Raw genomic sequence first — 13,568 nt, forward strand, 5'->3', positions numbered from 1 at the left:
ACTAGAAAACTAAAAAGAAAAATACGGAATGACTACGCCATTGAAATAGTTTTATAAACGATGCACACTTAAGACAATTCATAAATTCAAAAGCAGAATAGAAGGATCAACAGTCGGGGCCCATTTTTTTTTTGACCAATCAAGGAACCCCGTAAAATTTGTAACATTTGCTTAGTGTTTAGAAATATGTAAAGTTTTTTCTTATTTTATAAAAGTGATTGGGTTCTTCCTGATCCTTGCTCGTATGAAAACCGATGGTGCTCCCTGCACTTTGGTTTTGTCTGCAATGATTGTGTTGCGGTAAGAAAACGTATTTTCCGTTGGCGCGAAAATCGGTAGAGGACGTTTCATGCATTCCGATTTCAGTTTTTAAGTAGAGAAATATGGGAATATGGGGTAAAGTGAAATGGTGAAATATTCACTCTGGTTTTAGCGCCAACGATCTGGTAACATTTTAACTATGTAGTAGCACATGTATTCTATTCCAGTAAGTAAAAAAAAAAAACGCCGATGATTAAAGCGTGTGATAATACAGGCAGTTTTTAAAAATTGGTACCCACATTGTAATATTTTGTTGTAAGTCAAAAAGTATTTTTGTTATTATAAAATGATAAAGTTCTAATTATTAACATTTTAAATGTTAATTGAGACCCTAGTAATCAGTGCAGTATTTATTTAGTTAATATTAAGCTAATTTGTATTTTAAGTATTTTGTTCACTTAGTCAAGAACATGCGGGGGGGGGGGGAGTGAAATAGTTTATTTTGTTTACTCACTCAATCATTTACTAAATCACTTACGTATTCATTTATTAATTAATTCATTTGAATTCCTTATTTTAGTAATCTACTTGTTTATTCATTCATTCATTTATTTTCTTATTCATTCACTCTTTTGCTCATTCAATTATTTTTCTTCACACATTAACTAATTTATTTATTTAATTATTCGTTTATTGTTTCAGTATCTTTTCACTTATTCATTCAATCTTTTAATTAGTGATTCATTTGATAAAAAATATTTTTTTTTATAATCGAATTAAAAATATTTCGTTGGAAAAATATTTTATTTTTCATTTCGCCCCGTGGAAAAAAAAGGGGGAAACATTTTCTTTTCTTTTTCTTTTTTTTGAAATCGCAAATTTACTGCCAAAAGTAAAAAGTATTGTTTCAATGCAGGTTTTGTCATAAAATACAATGTTTTTTTTCTTTATATGCTGTAATTTTTAAAACAAATTTCCAATTCGTTCATTTTGGAAAATCTCAGTAATTTTAACTATTTCAATTTGCCCCAAATTCCCCTCCCTCACTGACATTGGCATCATTCTTAAATAGTGTCACGTGACGCTTAATTAAGAATTTATTCACTGCGGCTATTTACCCGTGAAGCGATGAAAAAAAATCTCTTCGCTTTTGATTTTATTTTCTGGAATTCTTTGATTACCTCTTCCGGGGAAGCTCAAACAGATACCGTTGATCTGCATCATCAAATGCTACAAAACTTTGATATTTTAGTTTTTAGCTACCAGTTTTCGACATTAGTTCGCTTGCGGTTCATCCAGATTGACTAAGTCCCCAATGAGAGCGACAAGTCTCTGGATAGTTGCAGCTTTGCCAGGAGAGGGAGTTGCTTGGGTATTACTTGCAATTTTGGCTTAGTTGTGGCTATGATGGCGTTAATGCTTCTGGAGCTTGGTAAATCAAGATATTTCTAGTCATTAACATTAAACCTAACTGATTGTCCTTAAAAGTGCCAGGGACGTGACTCACTTTAACCGGGAGAATTTGCAAATTCTGAAGAAATATTCAAGAATAATTTCAGGGAGATTATATACTGACTTTGAGCAAAAAACGTACCTGTTTTTTGCAAGATATGTTACTAGCAGAAATAGGGCACATCAATTGTCCATTATTTTCCAGGAATGTTTCTGAATTGTTTTAACAGTTTAGTATTCATCCAATTTGTCCGTATTCTTAATTTTGGTTCCTAATATAGCTTATCATGATGCTATACTCATCATATGCAGTTTTCAGCGTTTTTTCAGTTTTATGAACTCTTGATTTTACGAACTTTTTTTTCGTTCCCAAGGAGTTCGTGAAATTGTGCGTCGTGTGTATTAATATTTGATATAATTTAACAACATTCAACTAGTGTTGAAATTTATCACTTTCTGTGGTAAACATTTTCTGTACAGAAAAAAAGTGACATTTTTTCAATAATTACACAAGTGCTCTGAATTTCGTTCTAGAGGTACCTTTTTTACGATTTCTTAAGAACACTGTGAAGAACATTCTGATTTATCTTAGGCAAACTAATACAAACTTTTTCCTTGTTATTCGTACGCTATAAGTGTAGTCATATGTATGAAAGTTAGTGTTTAATTGTTAGACATGTTGTTTGCGCTTTGAAATGTTATTAAAAATGCATCCGTAAATTTTGTTTCATATTTTTAAACTGTAGAAGTGAGCTTCAAATTTAAATATCGTATTGATATTAATTTATAAAAAAAACATGTTTTTGTTTCAAAAGATTTACTAAGGAAAATTATTGATTAGCATCCTTTTTTTTTAATTTCAAAGCATGAAAAAGAGTAACTAAGGGATACTTTGGGAAAAATCAGTTATTACCAATCAAACACCCTTATCATAGTTTTCTTGCTTGAGCAAAGGTATTACTGATGAAGTAGATTTTTTTACGTGTTCAACCATTTACTTATTCAAAAATGACTCACATTGTCTTTGATCCCCTCCCCCCCCCTTTTTTTTTTTTTTTTTTTTTGATATTGCATCAGATGTTTAATTTTGACCTCTACAATTTCTTAGTTTTTTGCCAATGGTTCTTTTGATCTTTGTATTTTTCGACTTGTCTTTAAAGGTCTGTATTTTTCCGTTCTACTGCAATAAATCTCTTTTTTCTCCTTCGACTGATTTTTATCTGAAAAACCATCATTCTTTCGATTTGGGTTTTTAGTCTTTATAAATATTCCACTCCGTAAAATTCCTAGAATTTTACTTTTATTTCAGTATGAACATTGCGTTATAATTTGAAAATGATCGTTCATCCTTCAAGACTTAGTCTGAAACAGTCAAGTAAATCAAAGAGTTGGAATGAAAGCTATACATTACACGCGTCTAAGAGCTACGATGCAATCTTCTTCAGTGATTAAAAAAAATAACTAAAATAAATCGTTATTATTCATGCATCTCCTCTTCAAAAAACGAAAGGATGTTTTCAATTTTTTAATTCCAATGTTCCGTTGTTTTAAAGAACCTATTCTATAGTGCTTTGTAGAGAGTTGGTCCAAATAATTTACATTTCGGAGTTGATGTAAGCAATCTTGACGATGCAAATTTGTCATATTGCATCATGAACCTACAGTTAGAAGTGTCAAGACAGTTTATAGAAATTATTTTCAACAATGACAAAGTAGAGCAATTTTCAATCTGATGTTTTTCTTTATAATTCCTTTGAAAGCAACCACCGTTTCTGATTAATGTTTGAAACAAACATGTGCATGAATAAAGTTATCCACCGTCGAGGAAAGCTCATGGGAGGAGAAAGTTTTGAAGAGACATACATCATTGCTGCCGCAGTTGCTACAACGCCCTGATAATAGAGCCTTTTACTAATGGGGATGTTTAGTGTGTGGGATGGGTAAAACTGAATTTAAACAAAAAAAAATCTAATTTTTCAATTTAATCACTTTTTCCAATGGCAGAAGATCTTTGCAACTAATAGGAATATCGTACTAGTTTTTTTTTTTTTTTTTCATTTGGCGCCTTATGTTTTATTTTATTTATTTATTTTTATTTTTTTGAAAGTGCAAAAATGAAATTAAAATAAGTATTATTTTGTAAAGACATTTTAAAAATCCTATTCTGCCCTAATTTAATTTTTTTTCAACTTCAACCGACTCCTGATGGAAAAATTCCTTCAATACTAATTTTCTTAAAGATGAGAAACATATTTTTTTAGAGCATTTGAAATAATATCAATTACAATACTGAAAACAGCATTCAGTGTAAGCAAATGTTTGCTTTTTTTGCACGAACCTCATAAAGCTACAAAAACATTCGTAATTTGAAAGAAGAAAAAAACATTGACAATTGATCAAATTCTTTTCACTCATTTATTGGAACTTTCGTTGTTAATTTTGTGTTCATAAAAATATCCGGTTGAAAAAGTTTTCTTCCATCAAACAATGTTTTCAATGTTTGGAAAATTGCTTCATACTTCTTGGTTTGAATTTGAGTGAAAATTTTCAGTCTTTGGAAAAAGCTTTTGAATTTCATAATTTATTTTCAAGCGTCAGCCGATGTCTTCTGTTTTGAGATAAAAGATTGAAAGAATTAACTGCTTAAAATTAGGGTTTTATATCACACAAATCGTCGAAAATTTCTTTGTGTCATTATTATTGTTTATCTATTTGTGTTATGATTCTAATTAGTAAACTGCTGTTTCAGCCCAAAATTTATGAAATTTAAAGCACAGTGATGATGAGCGTCGTGAATTTTTCAGTTTCAAATAGTTTTGGTCGATTTTTTTTCGGCTAATCATTTTGTTGCAGTAAATGAATCAGCCAATGTGTTTGGGATTAAATAATAGAAATATTTACATGCATAAATGAAAACATTTCCTTCAAAATCAACCGAAATTTGAACCATTTTCAAAAAAATCGTTAGTAGTAAAATAACATAAAATCGGAAATAGCAAGGAAGTGAATATCCAATACAACATTGAGAAAATAAGAATAACATGGTGCAGTAATTTAAGCATTTCAAGATATTATTTATATAATAATAAGTACCAATAACTTTTTTATTATTTTCAAAATTGGTAAGACGTATAATTTGTTAATTAATTATTAAGTTATTCCGATTGTAAGATTTTGTGTAGTTAACGCGTACTCAAATTCTCAAACCCCAATATCTTGTAGCGTATCGGGTGAAAATTGAACTCTCGTTTAATTTTATTATGATATCCTCATATATATATATATATATATATATATATATATATATATATATATATATATATATATATATATATATATATATATATATATATATATATATATAATAGCCAATTCACTGATCGAGTAACGCTCTGATGTCATCAACAATGAAACTCGCGCCACAGCATTCCGTGACGATATTATTTCTTTTGTTGAAGCTCCAAAAATTCAGTAAGTTATTTATAATTTGATAATATTTTTTGACAGCGTTTGACATGCAGGGAAGTGCTTGACAAGGTTGAACTGGATCCAGTAGCTTAACTGTTTTACTGGTAAGACAGTAGTTTTAGGAAAAGGAAGAAACGAAAAAGAGCTCAACCATTAATGCTATCTCCTGCAGTTAGGGTTAAAATTTAACTATCAAAATATCACCAAACGCTTCGTTCAAATGCAGAAGCAATTTTCACCCGTCATACCTTGACGAGCGATTTTCTAGTTTGATAATAATTAAGAGATCTTAACTTATAATTTTTGTTTTCACCACAGCAAAGAGAAGATTTTTTACGCCCGTCTAAAAGCTTCTGATTCCCACATGCTTGTTTATTTGTCTTACAGGTATGTCAAAAAGTGAAGGAAGACGAATGGGAAGTGGAAGCCCCTTCTCCTGACCTCGTGGGACCCTACGCCTACAAAGGAGACCAATGGGTTGGATTTGATGACGAGGAAATGGTTCTGACAAAGGTAGAAACTCTTTTTCTTTCTTTCTCTTTTTGCAAATTCACGCTTGGTACAAATATAACACAGAGTAAATTTGTTAAAATGAAAATTTCGAGGGAAACTATAGCTGTTCGCACGCAAAGTTTTTTGGCAAGGACGTCACGATGCGCGGAAGCAAAACCGAGTTAACAAATAAAACGTCACACTTTCTAGCAGCTTACTTGGCGAATTAGAGGAGATCGCCTACTGTATGTGAGTTGTTTTCGGTTGGCACGTTCGATTCAAATGGATGTAATAATCCACGTTGCGCCGCTCGTACGGAAGAAAATACTTAACACTTGACAGAAATTGTGACACACAAAAAAAAAAAAGGTTGCATATGCTTAGGTTTAACAAACTAATCCGATTTCTAAAGCAAAATGCCGAATTTCACCTAAAATTTAGACATCGCTCTGGGGACTGCTTCCCTCGCTTGGTCACAGCTCATTTCTCCATTGCCAAGAAAGGTTGCAGCCAAGTATAGATACTTTAATTTTGCCTTTAACTGAGATTTAAGGAACCCTTTCTTTGGTGTGTAGTAATCAAGCGAAGAAAACAATTTTTTTTTATAACAGTACACTGAATGAAGGACATTTTAACTCCGGAATTCTCTTCTAATATTTATTTCAAAAGTTTGGAGGGTAAATAATTTATTGCTAATCAAAACCAGCCCTTTGAAGATAACGCAAAAAAATACAAAAAACACAGAGTTGGCAAAATATTGTTCATTCACTAATTAATGGTTCGGTTAATAAAGAATGCGTGAGTTAATTTATTCTAATGTTAATCCAATAGGTTCGTGCACATGTACCTTGCTTTATGAAAGCATGATGTAAGTTATTACTCAATGTACAATAACCAATGATCCAGTGACGCTCCTGACGTCATCTGCAATGAAACTCGCTCCATGATAATTTGATAATATATTTCGGTAACGTTTGACCTTCAGGAAAATGCTTTATTTTGACGAGGCGGAATTGGACTCGGTATCTTAACTGTTTTACTGGTAAGACTGTCATTTTAGGATAATGAAGAAACGAAAAACTGGTCATCAATGAACGCTATCCACTGGAATTTAAGGTTAATCCACTGGAGTTAGGGTTAAAATTTCAACTATCAAAATATCACCAAATCGGCAATTGCTTCGTTCCAATCTAGAAGCAATTTTCACCCGTCATATCTTGACGGGAGATTTTCTAGTTTCTCAATAGCGTCTATTTTATTCTTTTTTAGGCTCGCTATATCTTGGAAAAGGGACTTGGTGGTGCAATGGTGTGGACTCTGGACAACGACGACTTCCGAGGACTCTGCACAGGCGAGCAAAACCCTCTTGTGAACACTTTACGCGACGTTTTGTTGAGCTCTCCGCTAGTCGAGGGAGGGTCAAACCAGAGGTCGATTGCCAGGTCGGCCGGACCAGAACCTAGATCCGCCGTTGTACGTTTCGATGATGAAGGAGTTCTAGAAGAGGATTCGCCAACTGAAGCACCGAGGAGAAGAAATACCCTTCGACGTCTCGTTGCTAATCGACAATCCGCTCGAAACAGGTGAATTATTTTTAAATAATCATACAAAAATTGAATCAGGGAGAAGCAAAAGGATGTGAGGGAATATTTTCAAGTTTTGAGTAAAATGTGTCTAAAGGTAACTTCCAAGGTAGGCATTCATTGATTTTTTTTTAAAAAAAATCATGCTATACAGCAGCACCTATCACGGCTACTAGTGCTATCTCTTGCTTGCCCCAAGACAGAAGAGAGATTCAGCTACAATTTGTACTGGTTATCTCCAAATTTTTAATTTTGCCACTTGCATGCCTTTGCTTCCCACTGCTTCAGTTGTGGAAATAATATGAAAGTTCATATAAGTTTTAGATCGAGGGTGGATTTTTTTTTCTTGCATGGACACTATACTGACAGAGAAACAAATTTTACAGAATTTTATTTTTTCCTACTGAGATATATCACTGTAAAAATGATTCAGAAACGTTCCTGGAAAATAATAATGGGCAGCTGATGTGCCAAATTTCTGTCAGTTATATATTTTGAAAAAGTCAGAAATGTTTTCCGCTGAAATTCAGTAACCTTTCTGAAAAATTATCCTGGAAGCCTCCTGAAAAATTCAGAAATTTTCCCGTTTAAAGCCAGTCGTGTCTTTAGAACTTTAGAGTAAACTTTAGAAAGTACAATATAATTGCTTCGCATCTTCATGATTAATCAAGGAAGTTCCAAGAGCAATATTGCAAACATGGCCAAAGCTAAGCCAGAATTGCAAGTAAGTGATGAGAATTTTACCCACCTACAAAAAGGAGTCCACACTTATTCGCTCCTTTTGGGAGCTTAAGTACGAGCCGTAATTGAACCTAAGCCAATGCACTTTATAAATACGCTCAGTTAATCTTTAAACTGGGAGCTAAAAATAGTTTTCACAACAGTGAGGAGTCTGCATTCATGCAACTTGTAGCAATTCAGGAATCTTTTTGACCGTGATACTTGATTTTTCTTGGAAATGAATAAAGACCATTCAAATCCCGAAACATTACACGGAAATATTCAGTAACGTTTCGGAATTTTTTTACAGTGATCATACAAAGTAACAGTTAAACTGTTAGTACTACAGTTTTTTAAGTAGTAGTATCTTTATATCAATTTTGTAACTAACTTGGGGCAATATGTTGGTGTGTAATTCGTCATTGTAAATATCTTGCAAATATTGTTCAAAAAAAATAAATAAATAAATAGAAAACATACATCTTAATATATTGAAATTTAGACTTGGCTCACCGTTGAAGCGATGACACAATAGCTTTATTTAAGTTAAAGAGAGAAAAAAACAGGTGTTAGTTTGATTCAACGACTATTTAACTAACGGTTTATGTTTTTTTAATTGATTGTTCTGCTAACAGTAAAAGTACAAGTACAATGGAAGATATGAGAAGTAACTACTGCTTCTCATCTCAAATAATTGGCTTGACACCACTAATTTGTTTTATTGCCCCACCAACTTTGTTACGCATTTTGTATAAGCTTAGCGTGTATCCGCTAGGAATACGTGTACTCCACTTTGAGAAATGAGGGCACCACAACAAAAATAGTTCTCTCACTGTTATTTCATTGAAAATCGCCTTCACTATTGCATGCTTGCTGATAGGTATGATTCATTCAGCTTGTGGTTTTCGAAGGATACAGCAATATATTTTCCTGGTAGGCTGCTGTGCGACAGTAGAATCAAGATGCAGTAATAAAAAGGCGAAGGTTATTTGTGGCAAGGAAGGGCGATGGTAACTTAAATCCATGATATCAGAAGAATGACACATAAGGTTATCCTTAATGTCAATAAGGGAGGAATCTCATGAGCACATGTGGGTATGTATGTATATATGTATGTATAATGTTTTCAATGAACCGCATGCAAGGGTGAAGTTCTTAAGGTTCATACCCCCTCTGAAAATTTTTAAAACTATTAGCAAAGAAAAAAATTATTATTCCTATTTTTAATGTTATTTGAAAAATAAAAGTATTGTAATTGAAAAAATTGCACAAATTTTGCTGTCTCTGCATCTTCTTTTAAAGAAATGTCGGTTGTTTCACCTGCCATCACTGCAGCGTTTACTTCTTTCAGTTTTGTCCTTAATGGCATTTTGAAATATAAATTAAATTATCTTGTAATTAACAGGTTTAGATTTGCATATTGTGCTTTTTCTGATGTGGCGTTTATATGTTTTTAGTAACTGAATTGTCGTAAAAATTCCAAATTTTTATAAAGCTCAAAATTTTTCATCGTTGGCATTCTTGTTACTGTCACTCTCATTGAACATTTTTCCGAAATAAGGAGTCTCTCTGAAGGCGATTTCTAAAATTCTGCAAAGTATATTTGTTTCTATATTCATTAAATGCGTAGAGCATTTGCTACATTTGCGCATGTTTATGCCCACAAAGCAGAAATAAATTTCCTTTAAATAATTTATTAAAAGAAATAAAATATTCGACAGAAACTAAATTTGATTGATAGTATGGATTTCCAGAGAAATGTGTTCGGTAAAACCTTCCCCAAAGCAAAATTCAGGTTACGGCCGTAAGCAGTGATATGTATCGTATGTCTGTTAGTAGTTCGTATGTCTGTATGTATGTATGTGTGTATCTATGTTCGTATCTCTGTATGTATGTATGTATGTGTATCTATGTTCGTATCTCTGTAATGTTCGTATGTATGTATGTATGTATGTGCGCATGTCCGTATGCATGTGTATACGTCTCTGTGTTCATACAAAACTACATTTTATGTTTATTTGTTCTGAGGGCTTCCAACTGGTGCCTATTTTTCTCTAAAAGTCCCTTTTTCAATTTAGAGTGCCTAAAAGTATGTTTTTCTAAAATCTGATCCTTTTTTTTCCTTACCCTTTCCTTCATTTTCAATCCTCCCTGTAACTTCGTTCATCTATTTGTATTTTTTTTTTCTAATCTCAAAACTCGGTCGGTGTAATAAGTTCACTCAGTATAGTTTGTTGTTCGAGGCAAAAGTAATTTTAATTAGAAAATAATTTTTCAGCCGATTAATCGGTTAAATTTGACAGATTATAAATAGTCGGCAAAATGGCCTTTTTCTGCTTACTGCGGATTAATCGGTGTATACGTAATTTTAACGTTTAAAAGTTTAGATAAAAACCCTTTTCGGTCCCTTTGTTTAGAATATAAGTCCCTTTTCTCCCTACGGACGAACTAAAAATATGTTTGGAGTCCTGCATTCGCAACTTCAATATGGAGGTATTTTATTCATTAATTCTCAAGTGCTTTTACCTTTAAACATTTTAAAGTTTTCTTTTGAAACTTTAAAATAGGTAATGTCCACACGAATGGAGTTTTGTACCGTTTCGATTTTCATGCCGTTTTAAAACGCAAAAAGGCTTTGCAAGAGGAAAATCATTTGAAATTTGTACGATAGTTCAAACGCTTGGAGCAACTCGTCAACAGAATTTGAAATCTGAATACGATGGAGAAGAGCAAGTGCAAAATGAGTGCAAGCATAAAGTAAAATATTTTAGTTAAGGATTAAAATTCAATCAATTATTTATCATAAGTTAGAATTAAATATTAAACATTTTGAACGTAATGGACAATTTTCTTCGCCCATAGCTCTGGGCTATCAGCTTATTATTACATATAATTACGTATTAATGAGTACACGTTAATGCATAAGTAGATATTTACTGCAAACACGCTAATGAACATAGGTACATATTTATGCATATACATTAATGAACATAGGTACAGTCATAGGAAAAAAAACGAAACACTTTTAATTATTCGGCCATTATACATGCTAGAAAGAAAAGAAAGGTGTCATCAGACTTGGTTTAAAGTCTTCTTTAAAACTACGAAGGTAAAATTTTGATAAGGGACCATATACAAAGCAAAATAAGCACCAACTCTTGATTTTCAAATAGGAACCCTTATTTTTTGCTACACAATTATGTTAAGACAGCAAAATACAGCCAGGGTACGAAATTTCACTGCATTCCGTGCAGTAGAACAGGAGTCATTAACGAAAAACGTTTTAGGGACCGTCACCACATTGAAAACGCTTCTTTCAAGGTCACGGCTTATCAAGTAACGGAATGTAAACAAAGAAAATATCGAGATTATCCAGCTCAATTCATAGTTTTTTTGAAGTTCTCTTCTTTTTTTCCGTAATTCGATACTTTTTGGCCGATAATGTTGCGCCAAAAAGCGATTACGGTCGAAAACTTTTTTTTTGAAAAAAAAGTTAAAATATTTAATGATTTTTGTCTATCTGGATTAACCTAAGAAAGACGAATGGGGTTTGGCTGGTCCATCGTAAAGATCGTTGTTTAATAAATCGAATAATAGTAAATTAAAAGTAATGGAACTTTTTGCCTTTTGTAATATGAACCTATTGGATTGCTTATATAATCATTCAGCAAATTAGCCTTATATAAATGTAAATATCCAATCTTATACCTAGAATTATGATGTGAATGTGTTTGATAAATGTATTGCACCTATGTTACAGGTTTATTTTGGAATGAATAGAAAGTCTTTTCATGTAAAATGGAATTGCGCATTTTTAATTTCGCAGAACATCGGCAGAAGTTTGGGCCATCGCACACAAAAATATAAAAAATTATGTCGCACAACGTGGGAAGACGCAGCATTAAATAGATTGGAGACTTGAGCAAAGCAAGGTCCAATTATTCCGTGAAAATTTGCTCTAAATACATAAAATGATCGAAGTATCAATCAAAAAAATAAAACAGAATCAAGAGAACATAAATACCCGTTAATGAGCAAACCGTTCATATTCGAACTTTATTTGGGAAAAATTTAGATATTTGAATTAACACAGTGGACAAACACAGTAATTGTTCTAGCAGCTTTTTTGTAATCAAAAGAAGAGTCATCATGCGTGGTATTATTAAAAAAGCATAACACAATCGGCGGTTTTAGTTAAACATGTAATGGCTCTTAAAAACAATTTAAGAAAGTAATTTCCCCAATGCTGTTTCTAGCAACGAGATTCGAGATGGTCCAACCCATAATTTAAAAAGACAAAAGTTATTTTAGCTTAAACCAAGGTGAACTAAAATCAGACTTCTTCTCATTTCTTCGATTTTGTAACTTTGCACTTGCAAACAATGCGTAGCATTATTTGATTCTGTTTCGCGCACTATATACTTGAAAGCGGACATTTTCTAAAGTATCAGGCTACATGCCCGCCAGTGGGGTTACTCTATCCAGGGCTACAATTACGTCTCTGCTGTGAATTTCGCAGAAGAATCGGAACTAATCGTGCTGAAAGCAGAAGTCACCTCATTGAAGCTGAGAGTGCTAATAAACTGGTAGGTAAAGTAATTTTATCAGCTGTATGTTTGAGACATCTCACTGATGAGATAAATTTTCTTCATCCACCAGTTTTTAAGCACTCTCAGCTTCAATGACATGACACCTGCTTCGTTGTTCGGTTAAACCTCGTTCAAGGCTGTTGTGCTAAATATCAGAACCCACAGCAGCCACCGAAGCGGATAACCAAACCGAACTTACATCGTAGTAAAGGACGCGGGCCACATTCAGCCTGCGAAGCTGGTCAATGTGGACCGTTGTTTGCTTAACGAATAAGATCAGAAAACTAATTTATCTACAGTGTCATAAAGTTGTAGTCGAATATTCAGGTATTGGATTCTGAAAAACATGCATTTAATAAGATAGGCATTTAGTAGTTGATAACAATAATTTATTATAACTTTCTTTCTTTGTTGATATTTTCCCGTGATATTCAAAAAAGGAGAAAATAATTTGAAATTTTATCTTTGTCTTGCGAGAATGATTTTAATGTGATATGCACGAACAATAACAGAGAAAGTAAGTAGAAAAATAGCATTTAAATTATAATTAAGAATAGACAAAAACTCAACTTAATCTAACACCCAAATTAATGTTTTGTTAAATCTTTGACGAAGTCAAAAAAAAAAAGTTCACAATTAGCCACAACTATTACTTTAGTGCAGAATACGGGCTGAAAACACGCTACCGACTACTGCGACTGACGTTTCCTCTCCTAGATCTTAACACATGAAAATTATTTTTTACACTTTACAAAAATAATAATAATAATAATAATTCCTAAAAACCAGCAAAGTTATCTAAGAGCAAATATTACCTATTGACCCATCTGGATACTGATAAAAAGGAAATTTCACGCTGTCGGCTATTTTTCCTGTGCTTTTTCCCGATTTAGACAAAGCAATAGTTTTTCTTTTAGCAAATTATCACCGGGAAAAACCATTAATTCTACACTGCCAATTGCAACATGACTGGCAAGACAATGAGGTTTTATTGTATATTTCA

The 13,568-nt window shown here is 32.7% G+C and overlaps 1 protein-coding gene across 1 annotated transcript in view; it reads left to right on the plus strand.

Annotated features, from left to right (window-relative positions):
- LOC129227267 (probable chitinase 10) overlaps positions 1-13,568 on the plus strand; it is a 153,532-nt gene that overhangs the window by 107,976 nt on the left and 31,988 nt on the right. The window contains exons 8-9 of the mRNA XM_054861785.1: positions 5,569-5,694; positions 6,943-7,256. Of these exons, the coding sequence (XP_054717760.1) occupies positions 5,569-5,694; positions 6,943-7,256 (440 nt within the window). The remainder of the gene's footprint in view (positions 1-5,568; positions 5,695-6,942; positions 7,257-13,568) is intronic.

The sequence above is a fragment of the Uloborus diversus genome, chromosome 8, assembly GCF_026930045.1.
Source record: "Uloborus diversus isolate 005 chromosome 8, Udiv.v.3.1, whole genome shotgun sequence".
In the NCBI taxonomy this organism is placed as follows: Eukaryota; Metazoa; Arthropoda; class Arachnida; order Araneae; family Uloboridae; genus Uloborus; species Uloborus diversus.